Raw genomic sequence first — 21,078 nt, forward strand, 5'->3', positions numbered from 1 at the left:
AACCTAGGCAGACCCATCATATCTGGTCACAGCACTCTGACTGAAGGAATATCAGAACTCATAAAAACCACTCTCGAACCACACACTGCACAAAGGGCCATCTTCCTCAACAAACTCCACACTAACAACCTCCCCAGAACACCATCCTTCCCACTGTGGATTTCACCTCCTCATATACCAACATCTTTCATAATTATGGTATAGCTGCCTATCTCAAATATTTACAAGACAATGGACAGCCCTCAGATATTCCATCCTCATCAATAACAATTTTACATTCAACAACAAACACTTTGTTCAAACCATGGGAGCAGCCATGGGTACTAGGATGGTTCCCCAATATGATAACTTCTTCATTGGCCACCTTGAAGAAGAATTTCTGGACAAATGCACTATGAAGCCAATTATATACCTGATACATCAATGACATTTTCATCCTTTGGACAGATGATTTAAACTCCCTGATAGATCTCCACCACAACATTAACAATCACCACCCATCCATTAAACTCTCACTGGAACACTCCCACACTACCATCAACTTCCTGGACACCATGATCAGCTTCCGCAATGGAATCCTACAGACAACTATATACAATAAACCCAAGGATCACCCCACCTACCTTCATAGACCCAGTAACTACCCCAAACACACCAAGAAATCTTATCTGTGGCCAGACACTCAGCTATCATAGAATATACTCTGAGGAGAAAGTTTGAAATATATACCTCAACACACTCAAAACCACCTTGACCAAACAAGGACACTCCACCAGAGAAGTAGATCACACCATGGAATGGGCCACTCAAATCCTCTGGAGAACCTGCTTCAATACAGAAATAAAACTCTCTCCGACCGCACACCCCGTTGCCACCTACCACCCCACATTGGAACACATACAAGGTATAATCAAAACAACTACAACCTATACCCATGGGGACCCAACCTGAAATAAATTTTTCCTTAACTTCCTCTTCTGGCCTTCAAACACTCCCCACCCCACAACCTCCAAGAAAAGCCCTAAGAACATGCAATGATTTTTAATTTCAATAAACGGATATTTACCTATTTTATATATATATATATATATATATATATATATATATATATATATATAAACAGGCAGCATACAAATTATTACATTTCTCTATAGAAAGCAAGCAAGAAAGCAAGCAAGCAAAAAAGGATTCTCCAAGCCTACTGTAGCCCCAAAATGTTGTAAAAGCTTTTCTTCTTTGAAGCTCCTTTGCCCCTAGTCATCATCTAGAATCATTACTGAGCATCCCTAACTGTGTTTATGTGACCCCTTAAATAACATTTCCGTTATCAGGATGCACATGATATTATGGGACTGAGACTGGTCTCACTGACAGAAGCAGTAACCAAGAGTTACCCCACTGAAATTAATGGCATTACACTGGTGTAAAACCACTCTAAATGAAAGCAGAATCTAGTCCAAAGTTACCCAAGGCTAGAATTACAAAGAAACTTAGGAACCTAGAAAATCACTGGGATTCACAAAGCCTCAGTTTGTCACTAGGTTCTGCATACGATGAATGGGGGGAGAGAGACGGGTGCCTCAGAAGGGATTCACAAAAGCCAGCATGCATGGCAGTGCCTTGTCTATGCTAGCTAGCCAATGAGAGATGCCAACGTGAGGAGTGTGTGCTAAGACCCAGAGATAAGCGCCTACATTCTCAGCTGCTTGCTCTCTCTTTGGCCCAGTGCTGAAGCTGTTCCACTGTGAATAAATTAATGAAAGAACAACTGGACCAGAGTGAAGGTGTAAGAGCAAACATGAAAATGTCGCTGCACTCACCTGGGCAGCGGGAGACCCAGGATCCACTCCCCTTGCTCTATTTAAAAAAAAAAAATCATTTATCCACAATACAACAGCTTCAACAAGGGAGACTGAAGGAACCTCACAGCAGCATATTCCACAGCCCAGTGGTTAGGGCACTCATCTGAGAGGCAGCAGATCCATGTCCAAATCCCTTCTCAGGCCAGGGGGGGTGCTTGTGCTGGGTGTTGTCCTACAACCCAAGTGAGGACCGTAGCTACTGCTGCTGGCCTGCTGATCCTGGTCCTCCAGCACAGCCTCATCTATTTCCCCTGGGAAAAATTCCTGGGTTCTAAAAGCCAAAATTTGGGTGAATAAAAATAGGTAGAATCTAAACCCTGGCTTTTTCAAAACCCTGAGCATCTTTTAGGGAAAATCAGTAAATATGAAACTGGGTATGCTTGTTAGAATTTAAATTAAGAGAAAATCACTTTTTCACAAAATAGGCTGCTATATCCCATGAAATCACCAATCACATCCACACCTACCCAGAAAGGTAGCAAGACAGAGACAGAACACACCAAACTTGTGATACAGAGGAAAGGAATCTTGACCTGTAGACTAAATATCAAGAGATCCCAGAATCTGTGTTAGTGAAAAGTCTGGACAAAACTATGCAATGTGCATCACACATTAGAAAAGAGTCCAGACTGACACATTTACTGTAAACCTGATGTTTAGAGGACTCCCAACCTGGCTTTTCTTTTTGTATGGGATTCCCATTACGCAGGAACAAAATAAGAAGGCTGTATCAGATGTATGAAAAAGAAATTAAATTGGTTAAACAGATTGTGTTCTACTTCCATAGCCAAAATTTGGAGTTTTAAACTGCATTTTCTAACACATAATTACTTAATCCTAAAATTCATTTCAGTGTCCACGTGATTTATCTTATAATGAACAGCTGCTAGAAAAAGCAAGGTGTTTTAGTATTTAAGCTGTGATCTGTGCAACATACAGTATTTACTAGATGTTCTGCTTTTGCTTAACACAAAGTTATACCTACTGTTTGAAATGCAGAGATGAAAGCAGTTCAATTTTCAGATCTGGCCTTTAGCTAATAGCAAATCAGTTGTTACAAAGCTAAATGACATCAGAAGGCTTATAAGAGCAGTAAGAACTTACAGTGGAACCATGAAGGTAAAGCTTTCACTTCCAAACTGTAAGAGCTAACACATTTATTCCCAATAGTAATTCTAAACAGAAGGCAGCTTTACATCAGTTTCAATCCTTAATGAAAAAACCACAAAGGTTATTACGTCAAATTACAATGCTAGAAACATATATAGGTAGACTGTGCTATAGGTCAATATGAGGGGGTATTAGCACTTCATTATGTGCTGTTGCTTGATAGAAAAGTATTTTTGTGTACAGTAACTCCTCACTTAACATCGTAGTTATGTTCCTGAAAAATGTGACTTTAAGTGAAACAATGTTAAGCGAATCCAATTTCCCCGTAAGAATTAATGTAAATGGGGTTGGGGGGGTTAGGTTCCAGGGAAATTTTTTTTTGCCAGACAAAAGGTATTATATACAGGTATAAGTTTTAAACAATTTAAAAGAAACAATTTAATACTACAATCATCACTGCTGAGTACGAAGCTTGGTTGAGGTGGTGGAGTTGGAGAGTGGAAGAGGATGGATTGTCCGGCTGCTCCTCTTGCTGTTCTTGCAAGCACAAGCATTGACTTTGTCAGGGCAGGGGGCTCAACCCTTGGCCCATCCACTCCACCCCTTCCCCCAAGTGCCTACCCTTGAACCACCTCTTCTTCCCCTCCTCCTCCCCCTTTATTTCGCACACTGCGTCCTCGCTCCTCCCCACTCCCTCCCCTCCCTTCTGAACGCTGGAAGCCAGATGATTGCGACAGGCAGGAGGCGGAGGGAGAGGGGGAAGGTGCTGATCTGTGGGGTCTGCCGGCAGGCGGGAGGAGCTGTGAGGATGGGGACAAGGGCCTACGAGGGCTTAGGGAGGCAACCAGCTGTGGAGAAAGCAGGTAGCCAAACGTAAGAGTGGAGCACTGCACAACTGTAAATGAGCATGTTCCCTAATTGATCAGCAAAGTAACAATGTTAACCGGGACGACTTTAAGTGAGGAGTTACTGTAATTTTAAAGTAAATGGCAAGGTGAACAGAGCTTATGTACATGTGGTGTTGGTTTATTCTAAATCAAAAGAATAAATATTTAAAGTCCATGGTCCCAGGCACAAATGGGATATAACTGATTACTTCTTTGGACAAGATACTCACTCAGCACATAAAAATCATTTGCTGCCTGCCCTGTTGGACAAATGTGTGAAGGGCTGTATTATTAAAATGTCAAGGTGGTAGATGGATTTTGGAGTTTAAATATAGCAAACAAGGATTAATAAAAGTTAAAACTGATAACTCCTTTCTGATGGAGCTCAGGAAGCCTTGCCCACTGTTTCAACAATGGGTTCACTCAGTACATTACTTTTATTTCTCAAGCAGTATTCCAAAAATAAGTCTCTCTGGAAATTTTAAATAATTTTGACATTGTCCTTTCACAACAGACAGTGGTAATATCTAACAATTAATATTTTTTTTGGCAATAGTGAAACACAAATGAAAATTTATCCTGACATCTGTTTGACTACAATCAAGTAACAGAACTTCTCACAGGAGGTAGTATATCAAAAACCTAAGATGTGGCTGCTTGTAGCTAAATATCAGTTTACCATGTGCCCTCAAGTTCAAACACACACACATTTTGGATGACACCCTTATCCCACTCCAGCACCTATATACTGAGTAAAAGGGCCAAAAACTATAAAGTGGCCTAGGAGCCTCTCTGCACAGGAAGCATGGAAGACAGCCATGTGGCTGCCTTCTGAGGACCCCTCACAAGCTCTGGCATAGAGGGATTATGTGGGCAGAAAGATTATTTTAGGGGGCATGGCTACTGCAGAAATTCCAGGCTATAGGGCTGTTCAGAAAGGATGCCACAACTTAGGCCCACAGAACAATCTAAAATATGGTGGGGCCACTACCAGACTTTGGGGTGGGGGTCAGTATAATGAAGGGCTTTTACTAATAGGTAAAGATATTGTTTAACTGGAATTCTCTGTTTCTCTGCCAGGTTTATCTGGGCTCACAGGAGATGGATGAAATATCTGACTATGTCTTTGGTTAATTATCCCCAACCCCTCAATTTATGAACTTACTCACTAAACCAAAAGGAAATTAAATCTCTCATTGACCCTTTTGACTTCTGAACTCCAGGTTTTCCTGGGACAAGTTTGAAGGAAAGGCTTTGTTACTCATTGAGCTAGTGTGTTCAGACTCTATGGCTGGGTCTTGCAAGGTTTTTTGACTCTGTGGTTTCAAGCAGGAAGCTGTGTGAAGAAGGGACAACATTCTTCAGAGTGCATGCTGCCTCTAGCGTTGATTTCAACACTCGGGAAATGGGGAAAAAACCTGTCAAGGCTGCAGGTTGTGAAAAAGACCTTCTTTGGGAATGTTTTCAAGAAATTCCAGTGCCCCTGAGTAAAAGAGGTATGTCATAAACAGATAAGTAAGAGTTAATAGCACAGAAGTACTTTATATTTCTTTGACTGTAAATGGTTAACAAGTTCAGTAAGCCTGGCTGTCACCTGACCAGAGGACCAATCAGAGGACAGGATACTTTCAAATCTTGAGGGAGAGAAGTTTGTGTGTGTGCTGTTAGTTTTTGGTTGTTGTTCACTCTGGGGGCTCAGAGGGATCAGACATGCAACTAGGTTTCTCTCCAATCTCCCTGATACAGGTTCTTATAGATTCAAAATAGTAAGTACTAGGTAGATAAAGCGAGTTAGGCTTATGTTTGTTTTCTTTATTTGCAAATGTGTATTTGGTTGGAAGGAGTTCAAATGTGTATTTGGCTGAAAGGAGTTCAAATTGGTATTTTGCTGAAAATATTGTAATTTGTATTTGTATACTTAGGCTGGGAGAGTGTTCCCAGTGTCTACAGCTGCAAGACCCTGTACCTATTCCATTTTAAATTTACAAAGATAATTTTTACTGTTTTTTTTCTTTCTTTAATTAAAAGCTTTTCTTGTTTAAGAACCTAATTGTTTTTTTATTCTGGTGAGACCCCAGGGGACTGGGTCTGGATTCACCAGGGAATTGGTGGGGAGAAAGGAGAGAAGAGGGAGAGAGAGGCTGATTTCTCTCTGTGCCAGGATTACTTTCTCTCAGGAAGAGTCTGGGAAGGGGAAAGAGAAGGAGGGAGGAAGGTGAATTGTCCTCTCTGTTTTGTGATTCAAGGAGTTTGAATCACACAGTGATCTTCCAGGGTAACCCAGGGAGGGGAAGCCTGGGAGAGGCAACGGTGAGGGAAAGGGTTTACTTTCCTTGTGTTAAGATCCAGATGGTCTGGGTCTTGGGGGTCCCCGGGCCAGGTTTTGGGGGGACCAGAGTATACCAGGCACTGGAATTCCTGGTTGGTGGCAGCGCTACAGGTTCTAAGCTGGTAATTAAGCTCAGAGAAATTCATGCTGGTACCCCATCTTTTTGGACGCTAAGGTTCAGAGTGGGGATTATACCATGACAAGGTACATGTGCAAAATGTAAACAGTGCAACAACAGGGATGCAAGGCCTGGGTGTCAGAATGAACCAACAATATGAAAAATGATCCACAGAAGGCAATGACTTAAGATCATGTGGACATGTGTGGATCAGTCAGTAAACTTATTTTTCTACCATTGTTACGGACTGCCTACTAAACAAGTAAATGATCACTTAGATAATTGTCATACATTTGTGTTTTGTGTGGATTACTTCTGAATTTCAAAATATAATGCGCATGTTAGTTTGTTGTGGCAGCATTTAACAATTAAATTTTTGCTGGTACTGCTGGACTTCTGAAGTGATTTTTTATTGCTCAGTATAATCACACAATCTAGGTGAAGATTTCACGTTCAAAAGTAAAGTTTGATTAGGCATTTATGAATTTTAACCATTTAAAAAATGCCATTTTCCCTCCCAAGCTGTTTGGTATGTTGCTAGAAATAACAGTTTAAATATATTTAAATCAATAACCCTTGTGATTTATTTAAATTATTTCCCATATAAAGCTGGGTTTGGAATAAATTATATCCTTTAAACTGTGGTACAAACAGATACAGTAAGAGGATCCTTTCATTTACAGTCTTCCTTTTCTAAAGCAGTGCAATGAGTAATATTCAGTGAGAGAGTGATTTTTTTTCCATTTTGTTTCAGAGGCCAGCATAGCCACAAGAGATTATGACATCCATCATCTCAATACTTAACATCTGTCAGCTGCCCGTACCACAGTAGTGCGGCAACTAAACATACAATAGACAATGAACTACCTTTAAAAAAAAAAAAAAAAAAAGACTTTCTTCATCATCCAGTAAAACCATGGATGAGTTCATAACCAGGACCAGCAAATTCCAGTCAGAGAGAAATATCATCTCAAGCATGGATTAATCAGGACTGACTCTGTAGAAGTGCACATTGCACTGTGTCTGTGAAATATGTATATAGATTTGTGATAATCTTTCTAAAACTGAACAGTTTATGCCATACCCAGAAATTTATTTTTTTCTGTTTGCACTTATAAAAATACCTTTAGCACAGTTCATAATGATTTGCAAGTCAAACTATTCTTTCTTATTCTACACCAGGACTCTGTAGACAAGGATTAACTCCCAGTAATTCACTAATCTGAAATGTACCAGGACCAATTTTCTCCACAGGCAGGATATATCACGGTGGCTAGTAAACAGATATACAATACTGGAATTTGTGTGTTACTTACAAGTTTAATCAGAGGAATGCTTATCCACCTATAACAGACTGTACAGTGGTTGCCATTTAACTCAACATTTATAATCAGTTAGCACAGTCAATATGCAAGACACCACAACTATGATAGTATATTAAGTAGTACAAATGGATTCTTCTTTCCTATATCTAGAAAAGGAAATAAATGGAATAACACAGATAGCACTGTGTGAAAAAAAAAAAGATAAAAATCAGCACGTACTAATTATATGTAATATAATTATATGTACTGCAATCTCTAAAATCTCTTTACCTTACTAGAGTTAATGTGCGGTCTTATTTAGTTGTGTTGCTCTTTAAGGAGTAAATCAATGACCAATATTTGCATACTTACATCAAATATAAATCTACAGTAACTCAGCTGAAGTCAGTGGAGTTCAACCGTTGTAATATAATTCAGAATCAGGCACCAACATTAGTCTATGGCAGGGGTAGGCAACCTATGGCACGTGTGCCGAAGGCGGCACGCGAGCTGATTTTCAGTGGCACTCACACTGCCCAGGTCTTGGCCACCAGTCCAGGGGGCTCTGCATTTTAATTTAATTTTAAATGAAACATCTAAACATTTTACAAACCTTATTTACTTTACATACAACAATAGTTTAGTTATATATTATAGACTTATAGAAAGAGACCTTCTAAAAAGGTTAAAATGTATTACTGGCACGCAAAACCTTGAATTAGAGTGAATAAATGAAGACTCAGCACACCACTTCTGAAAGGTTGCCGACCTCTGGTCTATGGGATGTATAGTATCTCAGCATTTGTACGGTAACATCCACACCCATACAGAAAGCCTTAGACATCATATTTGGACATTGCCACATTCTTCTGGCACTTTGAAAAGCCTTTCAGATGGGCCAAGCTGCTTTTCTATTACACATAACAGAGTAAGAAGAAAACATTTGGAATAGCTCAAAACTTTATTTAAAAAAATACAGATATGTGAAAGGATTTCTCTCTCTCTACTGTAATAAATACACTGCAGCAGGATTTATGACACAAAGATTTGGATTACCTTCAAAGCTATGTTTTTCCATTATCCAAAGGCCTCTGAAGATGTTCTAGACACAGGTAATCAGATGATTAGCTACTTCATTATTATTCAGTTTGCATCTAGGTCAGGGGTCGGCAACCTTTCAGAAGTGGTGTGCCGAGTCTTCATATATTCACTCTGATTTAAGGTTTTGCGTGCCAGTAATACATTCTAACATTTTTAGAAGGTCTCTTTCTATAAATCGATAATATATAACTAAACTATCGTTGTATATAAAGTAAATAATGTTTTTAAAATGTTTAAGAAGCTTCATTTAAAATTAAATTAAAATGCAGAGCCCCCCAGACCAGACCCAGGCAGTGTGAGTGCCACTGAAAATCAACTTGCATGCCGCCTTCAGCACACGTGCCATAGGTTGCCTATCCCGATCTAGGTTTTTGTTTTTGAGGGGAGGATCTCTTCAGACAATCCAATAGTACGCCATGCTTGTCTCTGTTGTCACCACCCATTGTTTTCTTTAGTTTAAACTTCATTTTCTATTTAATTAGCTGCCTCACCTCTCTAGGGCTTCTTTAAATTCTGACCTTTGCAGAACCAAGCTAAGCAAAAGTTCCCTGGGAGAGCAAGAAGTCATACTCCTCCACTAGTTACACATGGCAGGCCCACACTGATCAGTCAAGGCCGACTCCAGGAAACATGCTCAGAGAAAGCAATAACCCATATACGGGGAAAACTGTTATAACTACATTGACAGCTGCTCTATAACATCCACCCTGAAAAGGGAGTGCAGTATACTTGTTTTTTCTTCATACCTGCCTACACATGGTGACAGGAACAGAAATCTCTCTCAATTATGGTGATCAAACCCAGCTATTGCATTCTTTTCCCTGGAAGCTGACTGTCCGTTAATTCTTAAATCATTGAAGTAGAAGAAACCATAACATCTTACAAAAGAGATATGGAGTGAGTCAAGTAAGAGGCGAGCAAGAGTTTGCTTTTAATTTGGCTGAATAAAGCTAGTGAACAAAGAAGTTAAATGTCTGTAAAGCAGTTTGTATGTGTGCAAAAGAGAGCACATGAGTCCAGGGGTACATGTATGAGAAAGACAGTACTCCAGGATAAATAAGTGAAAGAGTGAGTGTGTGACAGTCCATGAGTGTGTGAAAATGAATTTAGAGAAGAGTGTGTGTGTGTGCAGGTCAGTCTCCCCATCCAAGATCACCCTCATGTGCTTTTTGACATGCACATTTTCTTTTTCATATACACTTCACATCTGTTTCTCATACATATGCCAGACGCACCCTTCACTTACTCTTCACCCCCACAAGTCAGTCACACAAAGCTCGACTCTACCCCTTTCACCCCTGCACTCGTTGAGTCACTGCATATTCGGTATGTCCACACTACCAGATTATTCCGATTTTACATAAACTGGTTTTGTAAAACAGATTGTATAAAGTCGAGTGCACGCGGCCACACAAAGCACATTAATTTTGGTGGTGTGCATCCATGTACCGAGGCTAGCGTCGATTTCTGGAGCGTTGCACTGTGGGTAGCTATCCTGTAGCTATCCCATAGTTCCCGCAGTCTCCCTCACCCACTGGAATTCTGGGTTGAGATCCCAATGCATGATGGTGCAAAAACAGTGTTGCGGGTGATTCTGGGTAAATGTCGTCACTTATTCCTTCCTCCGTGAAAGCAACGGCAGACAATCATTTCACGCCCTTTTTCCCTGGATTGCCCTGGCAGACGCCATAGCATGGCAACCATGGAGCCTGTTTTGCCTTTTGTCACTGTCACTGTATGTGTACTGGATGCTGCTGACAGAGGCGATACTGCAGTGCTACACAGCAGCATTCATTTGCCTTTGCAGGGTAGCAGAGACGGTTACCATCCCTGTTGCACCGTCTTCCATTGTAAATTGGTGATCAGATGACAGTTACCAATCATTTTGTACCGTCTGCTGCTGTCATGGGTGCTCCTGGCTGGCCTTGCTGAGGTCGGCCGAGGGTGCATGGACAAAAATGGGAATGACTCCCTGGGTCATTTCCTTCTTTATGTTTGTCTAAAAATAGAGTCAGTCCTGCCTAGAATATGGGGCAAGTCTACTAGAGAGCCAGAGAGCACAGCCGCTCCGGGTCAGAGCCCCAGAGATCCCGCAGAAATAATGAGCTGCATGCCATTCTAGGGGGTACCCCTGCAACAACTCCACCCATTGCTTCCCTCCTCCCACACCCCTCCTGGGCTACTGTGGCAGTGTCCCCCCATTTGTGTGATGAAGTAATAAAGAATGCAGGAATAAGAAACACTGAGTTTTAAGTGAGATAAAATGAGGGAGGGGCAGCCTCCAGCTGCTATAATAGTCCAGGCAGGACATAAAAGGGTGAGAGAGGAGAGGAGCCCAGCCTCCCGCTGCTATGATAGTCCACGCAGTACAGAATCTTTTCTTTAGACATGAAGGGGCGGGGGGAGGCTGAGGGAGCTCAGGCTCCAGCTGCTATGATGAGGACGGTTACCCAGCATTTTGTCCTGTCTGCCAGGAATGACAGGGAATCATTCCCATTTTTACCCAGGTGCCCCCGGCTGACCTCACCGAGGCCAGCCAGGAGCACTCACGAGATGATGATGGTTTTCCACCATTTTGTATCGTCTGCCATCAGGAAAGGAACGGGAGGGGATGCTGCTGTTCAGCGCTGCAGCATCGTGTCTACCAGCAGCATGCAGTAGACATACGGTGACACTGAAAAATGGCAAGAAACGATTTTTTCCCCCTTTTCTCTCACGGGGCGGAGGGGGGATAAATTGACGGGATATACCCTGAACCACCCCTGACAATGTTTTTGACTCTTCAGGCATTGGGAGCTCAGCCAAGAATGCAAATGCTTTTCGGAGACTGCGGGGACTGTGGGATAGCTGGAGTCCTCAGTCCCCCCTCCCTCCCTCCCTCCATGAGCATCCATTTGTTTCTTTGGATTTCCATTACGCTTGTCACGCAGCACTGTGCTGAGTCCCTGCTGTGGCCTCTGTCTATCATAGCCTGGAGATTTTTTCAACTGCTTTCTCATTTCGTCTTCTGTAACGGACCTCTGATAGAACAGATTTGTCTCCCCATACAGCGATCGGATCCAGTATCTCCCGTACAGTCCATGCTGGAGCTCTTTTTGGATTTGGGACTGCATGGCCTCCCGTGCTGATCAGAGCTTCACGCTGGGCAAAGAGGAAATTAAATTCAAAAGTTCGCGGGGCTTTTCCTGTCTACCTGGCCAGTGCATCCGAGTTCAGATTGCTTTCCAGAGCGGTCACAATGGTGCACTGTGGGATACCGCCCAGAGGCCAATACCGTTGATTTGCAGCCACACTAACCCTAATCCAACATGGCAATACCGATTTCAGTGCTACTCCTCTTGTTGGGGAGGATTACAGAAACCGGATTAAAGAGCCCTTTATATTGATATAAAGGGCCTCATTGTGTGGACGGGTGCAGGGTTAAATCGGTTTAACGCTGCTAAAGTCGTTTTAAACGCATAGTGTAGATCAGGCCTCAGTGGGTCATCCTTCCAGACGTCCATTCAACCTCACTCAGTCACCATTCAGTCCTGACTTGTCAGTTCTCTCCATCCCAGATCAATCGCTTCTATTTCCTCTCCTCCTGTCTCTACAGATTTGTCTGCTAGGTCTTTGGCAGGAAATATTGGAGCCTGGAAGGGGGCTGGGTACAACAGCAGTACTGAACCTGGACTCAGACAAGATGACAGCAATTAAGGAATAGGCCTGCATCAGTGTACTGTGAGCCTGGAAAAATCACTGATCTTCATTCCCCACCATGAGCCTCGGCCAGTGGGAATCAGAAATAATCAGAAACCTGGGGCCCATGCAGCTTGTTCTGCAGAAGTATAATGAGTGGTGCTCTCCTTACGGGCCAGATAGCATGACAGAAAAATTCTTCTTTTGGTTTAGCTGTGGCTACACTAGGGGCCTTTGCCTTCATAGGGATAGTTATGTCGCCCTGGGATGTGTGAATTTTTTTTGACAAATCGTGTCAAACCAATCTGATAGCTTTCTTTGATAGGATAACGAGTCTTGTGGATAAGGGAGAAGCGGTGGATGTGGTATACCTAGACTTTAGTAAGGCATTTGATACGGTCTTGCATGATATCCTTATCGATAAACTAGGCAAATACAATTTAGATGGGGCTACTATAAAGTGGGTTCATAACTGGCTGGATAACCCATACTCAGAGAGTAGTTACTAATGGCTCCCAATCCTGCTGGAAAGGTATAACAAGTGGGGTTCTGCAGGGGTCTGTTTTGGGACCAGCTCTGTTCAATATCTTCATCGACGACTTAGATGTTGGCATAGAAAGTATGCTTATTAAGTTTGCAGTTGATACCAAACTTGGAGGGATTGCAAGTGCTTTGGAGAACAGGGTCAAAATTCAAAATGATCTGGACAAATTGGAGAAATGGTCTGAGGTAAACCAGATGAAGACAAATGCAAAGTGCTCCACTTAGGAAGGAACAATCAATCAGTTTCACACATACAGAATGGGAAGAGACTGTCTAGGAAGGAGTATGGCAGAAAGAGATCTAGGGGTCACAGTGGACCACAAACTAAATATGAGTCAACAGTGTGATACTGTTGCAAAAAAAGCAAACATGATTCTGTGATGCATTATCAGGCGTGTTGTAAACAAGACAAGAGAAGTCATTCTACGGCTCTACTCTGCGCTGGTTAGGCCTCAACTGGAGTATTGTGTCCAGTTCTGGGCACCGCATTTCAAGAAAGATGTGGAGAAATTGGAGAGAGTCCAGAGAAGAGCAACAAGAATGATTAAAGGTCTTGAGAACATGACCTATGAAGGAAGGCTGAAATAATTGGGTTTCTTTAGTTTGGAAAAGAGAAGACTGAGAGGGGACATGACAGCAGTTTTCAGGTATCTAAAAGGGTGTCATCAGGAGGAGGGAGAAAACTTGTTCACCTTGTTCACCTTAGCCTCTAATGATAGAGCAAGAAGCAATGGGCTTAAACTGCAGCAAGGGAGATTTAGGTTGGACATTAAGAAAAAGTTCCTAACTGTCAGGGTAGGTAAACACTGGAATAAATTGCCTAGGGGGGTTGTGGAATCTACATCTCTGGAGATATTTAAGAGTAGGTTAGATAAATGTCTATCAGGGATGGTCTAGACAGTATTTGGTCCTGCCATGACGGCAGGGGACTGGACTCGATGACCTCTCGAGGTCCCTTCCAGTCCCAGAGTCTATGAATCTATGTTGCCATGCTTGCAGAAACTGTAGTACAGACAAGGTCTACATCTGGGTCCAAATTTGTATGTCTAGTCTTGAAGGCAAGGGCGTAACCATTAACCCTTTTTATCACCCAGATATTCAAGTCTCCTGACCCACACATGGTGACTCAAAGCCCATAGTCAACGGGAGTCTTCCAAATTAAGGCAATGAAGATCTAAAGGGCAGTTCAGTCTCATTCACTGGTCAACAAATATTTGGTCTTTTTGCCATTCAGTTTTGCTGTGAATTAGTGATGATTTTGTATGTGTTTATGTACTGGAGATAAAGTGTGCTAAAGTAGCCAACTCATTTCACAGAGTTAAAAGAAGAAAGATGTTAACATCTTTCAGTCACTACATATATGGGCCGAATTTAGGCCAATGAGATAGAAAGTCTCTGGCAATTAGCAGTCTCCTGAGCCATCCAGTCCATCTCCCGCTTGCCACATTTCCATCAGAACAACCCATTTAAATAATACTAAGTGATGATCTGAAAATCACTCATTGATCCAAAATCTGAACCCACAACAAAAAAAGATAGTATCACCCGGTCCCAACTTTGCCAATGAATCCAGAAGAGTGATGAACTCTGAGACTCAACATAATTAAAATTGATAATGTTTCAGGTAAGTTCCATATATGTATAATGGACAGTTCCAAAGGGTATATTGAAAATCTTTTCTAACTCTCTCTAAGGGAAGATTTGGGCAGCTATTGATGCTGAACTATGAGAACTTGAGGATGAATTCTCTCTGAAACCTCGACAGAAGTTTTGGAATTAGACCTCTCAACTTTAAAGTCTCATTTCCTGTTCTTTTAAATATGAACAAATGAAAAAGAAAAATTCTAGATCGCATAGAAGATAAATTCAGTATTACTAGTTCTATAGTAAATTATGCATAATTTTTGTTAAAGAACTTTGTATTGTAATCATCACGTTGGATTTCTGCAATATGTTGTACTTGGTGGAGTACATGAAGACCATTTGGAAACTACAATAAGTGTAGAATATTATAGAGGTAAGCGCTGCCCGGAGCCTGCATCTCTCCCACCCCCCACGCCCCACCCCTGAGCCTCCTCTCACACCCAAACTCTCTCCTGGAGCCTGCAGTTATCCTGCACCCTAACCCCCTGCTCAGCCCTGAGCCCCCTCCCGCTCCCAAACTCACTCCCAAAGTCCGTGCCCCCACCCCCTACCCACCCTGGTGAAAATGAGTGAGTGAGCAAGGATAGGGAGAGCGAGCAATGGAGGGAGGGGGATGGAGTGAGCCTCAGAGAAGGGGCGAGGCAGGGGGTGAGGAAAGGGTGTTCGGTTTTCTGAAATCAGAAAGTTGGCAACCCTAACACTACAGAACAGTTGCGATCAGCTGGGATGCTGATGCTGAGGCTCCCTAGTCTGAGGACTGGGGGCAATGAAATTACTGTTCCAAAGAATGGCATTCATTGACTTTCAGGGCATGCTGCAACGAGTATTTACCCGGGCTTTGGTGGAGATAGTTGTTTAAAGAGAATTTGTGGGAGTTGGGTTTGGCAGGTATTTTGTTTGCATTCTGATAACGTATTCTTTTATTGTATTGTACACTTACCCCCAGATTTACAACAGATATAAATTGGAGGAAGAGGGAGAAAAATCAAGTTTCTATTTGAGGAGAGGTCAGGTCTAGACATGCACCCAAATTATTCATGATGCTTATTTTGGCCCTATCAAACAGAATTAGAAAGTCAAGAATTGTGAAAGGTGGCACAGCTGATCCTGTGCAATTAGAGAAAAAAATTCCATACCATAGAATATCAGGGTTGGAAGGAAACCCAGGAGGTCATCTAGTCCAAGCCTCTGCTCAAAGCAGAACCAATCCCTAAAAAGATTTTTGCCTCATATCCCTAAGTGGCCCCCTCAATGATTGAGCTCACAAACCCTGGGTTTAGCAGGCCAATGCTCAAACCACTGAGCTATCCCTCCCCCTGAAACATACTCCCTCCCTGAAACAAACAACAAAACAGATACACCAAAGCTATTCAATATTTGACTATTCTGTTTACAGTTTGCTAAGGTGTTGAACACATAACAGAACTGTGAACAAAATGCTAGATGATACTCTTAAATGTGTCTGATCACATGAACATGTTTTTCAGGTGGACTGCATAAAATTACTACTTTGGGGGTATAGGCTGAGGTTACAGAAGGAAATCAACGAATGCCAAGAACAGGTGGATTGTAATAACAATTAGCACTTAAGAAGCACTTTAAATTTGTTTCTTTTAGTTTATAAATTGTGCTTACTAGAACAGTCTTGGAGGAACTGATTAAATTCTCATTTAAATCAACTGAAGGGAGCCTTTTCATTTAGCAAGTTTGGGAAGTGGATTACAGCCTCAATACATATAACTGTATGTTCAAAGCACAGTATAATACAAGCATCTAATGAGGATGTACAAAACCTGGAGAGGTAGCTTAATAAATGCATTCTTCATTTAGATAAGGCAGAGAAAAATGGATTGCTTAGAGGCATGCATGCTAGTGTGGTAAAGCCACGATTATGAGTTTTCTGACACTTATCACTGTGCTCATTCTACTAGACATCTTCCCTCTTTGTAACTACCTATCAGTGTGATTTCTATAAACCTAAAGTAACCATTGTGCTTAAACTTTTCATCTTTGTTAATTGCATGTCTACTTCCAGAACATGTCCCACCAAAGACTTCACTTCCACCAAGTACAACCGGTAGTGGGCAAAACACTTATCTGGCTTCATAAATGTGACGCAGTGATGATGACTCCTTTTTCCTTTCTGAGAGTACTAGAAGTCATGAGCAAAAACCAAACAATTACTTCTAGGCACAAATGTTTAATCAAAGGATAAGAATGGGTGGCTTATTTTATGCTACTCTCTTTTCCCCTTCACTGGCTCCACTGAATGTCAAAGGGCAGCATAGTTTCTAATGGGCAAATCTCACTTTTAATTTCTGCCACTGAACTAAGCATTTAAAGATTCAGATCAATTATAGACAAATGTATTTCAGTCTAACATATTCCCTGAACAAAAATTCTGCGTTGAAATCTAGTTAAAGTTGCTCAGGTAAATTTTCCACCAGCACAACCCTAAAAAAGCCAAGAAATCCCTAGTCTTCAGCCAGCCCTTTTAATGTGCAACCATGACTTCATCTCCTCCACATTACCTCATCAACACCCAACCCCTAAGAAACAAATTCCTCTGCCCTCCACGCCCATACAAAATGTGTAACACTGAACTGCAACTACGTGGAGTTGCGTGGTCATTTTTCTAATTGTTCAGAATACCAGACTGGGCTTAAACTAAAGTAGATGGTTAGTGCGTATGGTGTAGATTTTTAATCGATGGTTACATGTTTAAGTATTGCGTTAACAGAAGGAATTAGTTGGTTATTAAAAGGAAATAGGCTGTGATAGTGTTTAACATTTTGCAAAGTTGTTTATTCTAGTACTGTTATTCAGGTGATATAATGAGGAAGAATGGTGTTGTATTTTGTTCTTTCAGTAACTGGTTTTTGTGGTCACGTTAAGGTGAAAACCAGAGGTAATACATGGGGTTGTTAAACTACTGGAAACCCAAAGAAAAAAGAAAAAACAGAAAAATTTCAAAAAGGGAGCATTTTAAAATATTTGATCCGCAGAAGTTATTAGGTTATTTTAATGAAAATATTCATAGGAAGTTCAGTTGTGCCACGAAGGGTTATTGTGCCACATTTGGAGATGAAATTAATTCAGAAATACATAAAAACGAGGAATTTCCATCTCATTTTATGTGGAAATTATAATGCAACCTTAACGTCAGTGTTACTGCTGATGACTTCACAAAACTGCCTCACATTGTAATTAATAGGATTTTCCATTTTTTTAATTCTCCCCCTTACAAGAGGAACAGCAACAATCACTCTTGTGGCTCTTCCATGGAACTCTACTGAACAATTAGGCTTTGTTCAGGAGTATTACATTAAAACAAACAAACAAACAAACACACACTCAGAAGAGCAGCCTCCTAAGCACTTATGATCTTGAGGGAAAAAAATATTAAAAAAAAAGATGAATGATTATTCAGTTTCATCCCCTCATTCCACAGATCACTATGAAAAGAGGGTACCAGAGATAATCTATCTCACACTGGCAATCATTTGAAAGTAATAAGCAATGACCTTCGTTCCTGCTGTGCAATATCAAAAGAAAAAATGCTGGGAAAAGCATTACAATCATATATTATTAAAATAACTTACCATTCCGGGAAAGATTCCTGTTTGTGACCTCTCCTTTCTCACGGAACCCAGGGCTCATGTTGAGCCCTCCCACATCCCCATCAGGGCTGGTGAAGCCATTCACTTGACTCGTGTCCCTGGAGACTGTGTTCATGCGAGTTGGGATAGGTTCAAATGTAGGGTCCAGTTCCAAGATCAGCCGATTCAGCTGCTCAATTGACTGATCAATATCCAGAGTAGGAGAGGATGGCAGGTCCTCGACATTCACTCCTAAAGACAGGCCATTTGTGTCTTTCTCAGCTACTAATCTGGATTTAAAAGCCTCAGGCACTGGATGTTCTGCTACTTCACTGGAACTTGGCACAGTCCCTATCCCCCGCTGCACAGCGTCTCTGCTGCTGGATCCCCGGGTAGGTGTGTCAGGGATTCTGGGTTGGCTCTGCACATTGCCTGAATTCTCTACAGTGCTAGAAATGCCAAGCCTTACTTCACTCTCAGGGGAGTAGGTGTATTGGTGAGCAGTGACCATCTGCTGTTGGCGCACCCAAGTCTGGGTAGAGTAGTTACTAGGGCCATAAGCCTGAGGCTGAGCGGAAGCAGGAGGATTCCTTTGCAGCTGCTGGGATTGTTTAGGCTCACCACTTCCAAATGATCTCTCATACAGGGGGTCCACACCTATTCCCAGGTCTGGGGCCAGAGCATTGTGGTGGTCCTCTCCAGCGTTGCTTCCAAAGCCATCCGAGAGCAGCGAATTCTGACTGCTCTTGTGGCAGCTGAAGTTTCCAAGGTGGGCTGAGTGCTGCCCTTCAGAGGAGGACAGTGTCCCAATGCTGTCCACACTGTGAAGGTCATGGCTGGGCATCTCATCATCCAGAATATCCGTCTCTCTATCTTTCAGTTTGGTGTGTCCGTTCACATGAACCTGAGCTGGCACTATGTGACGAGTCCCACTGTACTTGCTTTGGGAATCAGTCATATCCTTGAGGGGACTGACTGAGTTTTCTAGGCCGAAACCACTAAGTAGCTGGTCCAGCTCTGCCTTCTCTTGTGGGCTCAAGCCCCGCTTGATTCCCGGTGCTGGATGCTCCTCAGTCTTGTCCGTCCTTACAGAAGTTGTTGAGTGTCCTGAATCACTGCTGACAGATAGAGTATGGTCACTGTGATCAGGGCTGCTGATCACAGGAACCCCCTGGGCTCCACTGGGGATGCCAGTATCTGAAGAGCTCTTCTTTCTCACTTTAGCATAAAGACTGCCATCAATAGGACCCTGAGTGTGGAGCACTGTGAAAGGAGAAGCAACAGGGTCAGGGAAAGAAAAGGACAGAGTATTAGATAAAAGTGCTGAACAGCATTACATTACATTACATTGCAGAGGTACTGCAGACAGCACACTCGTTAATTTTCTTCGTAAGCATATGCTCGTTTTAGAAACCAAACATCAACCTAAAGCACTCTCTTGCCTTATGGACCACATTACAATTTACAGCAGGGCCTTCAGACAATTGTATGAAACAGGAGGAGAGAAAAATTGTTATGTACATGACCTTGTAGCAAAATACAATTCTCTACTTTTTGTACTTTCATAGAAGTGAAATCATGGCAGTGCAATAACAAGACCATTGGTTTGAAGACCCACACTATTACGTACCTGGAATTTGAGAGACATGACTGGAATGCATTCCACTAAGACTGAACAAGGACTACTGGAACTTTCAAGTTCTGCTCTTAGCACGTGTTTTGCAACCGCCTGTCTGCCAGCTCCTACTAAATGTTAAACATATTACCACTGATCAACTGCTATTGTTTTCTTTTTGGTAGCCCACAGAAATGACAGGTACTTAATCAGAGCAGGAGTCTGTGTGCAGCTTATCAGAACATAAACATTATCTCTCGACAGAGGCATGAACATGATATCTAACTAGCTTTGTATGATATATATTGTATACACAGGACACCTTTAGTGGGTATTTTCTTTTTAATTTTAATAATGTCAAGGCAACTATTTCTCACAAGTCAGAGTATGAAACACAGGGATAAAGAGAATCAGGCTAAACCTCAATTTCACAAGAAAGAATGAAACCTACTGCACTTGTATAACATTTGTCATGGAGTATGAGCATCCTTGATTTTGTCTCTGATCTGCAAAAGACTTTAATTAAGAAGTTCATATCTAGTCAGACATGCAGAAATTGTATAAGCAGCAAAGAGTCCTGTGGCACCTTATAGACTAACAGACGTTTTGGAGTATGAGCTTTCGTGGGTGAATACCCACTTCATCAGATGCAACATGCATCCGACAAAGTGGGTATTCACCCACGAAAGCTCATGCTCCAAAACGTCTGTTAGTCTGTAAGGTGCCACAGGACTCTTTGCTGCTTTTACAGATCCAGACTAACACGGCTACCCCTCTGATACCAGAAATTGTATGTAACTGAGAAATTTTATAATATGCAATAATTGGGGTGGGGCGGGGATACAAGGGAATGTATCCACTCAATTTAATAGCGTAGAGTTTGGGAACGGACCAAATTCTGGTCCTGATTACACCAGTGCAACCCTTGTAATGTCACCGAAGTTGCAGCATTGTAAATGAGAGTCTGTGTGAATCAGGTTTTATAGGAGTGTCTGCTAATTTCTGAGCCAGGTGTCACACTATGCCTCCAAACACCTGCAAACGTACTCTACCTACACTATCTAAGTAATACAAACAGATTAAAGGGACCGGTCAATGGGACCGCACATGTACTTAAGATTACATGCATGCCTAAATGCTTTGTTGGATTGTGATCAGAGAGAGAACACAGGTAGCCTCTTCAACAACTGAAGTTTCATTTCAAGTTTCTAAATCCCTTTTGTGTTCAAAATGTCTATATTTAGCCATGCCCAACATAAAACGTTTTATTTGTTTGTTTGAAAGGTTT

General features: G+C 41.8%; 1 protein-coding gene across 6 annotated transcripts in view; it reads right to left on the reverse strand.

Annotated features, from left to right (window-relative positions):
- The window catches only part of TNS3 (tensin 3), a 413,597-nt gene that overhangs the window by 81,327 nt on the left and 311,192 nt on the right, over positions 1–21,078 (reverse strand). For all 6 annotated transcript variants that reach the window (XM_050937640.1, XM_050937639.1, XM_050937643.1 and 3 more), the window contains one exon: positions 18,179–19,438. In XM_050937640.1, coding sequence (XP_050793597.1) covers positions 18,179–19,438 — 1,260 coding nt within the window. The remainder of the gene's footprint in view (positions 1–18,178; positions 19,439–21,078) is intronic.

The sequence above is a fragment of the Gopherus flavomarginatus genome, chromosome 2 (assembly GCF_025201925.1).
Source record: "Gopherus flavomarginatus isolate rGopFla2 chromosome 2, rGopFla2.mat.asm, whole genome shotgun sequence".
Classification (NCBI taxonomy): domain Eukaryota; kingdom Metazoa; phylum Chordata; order Testudines; family Testudinidae; genus Gopherus; species Gopherus flavomarginatus.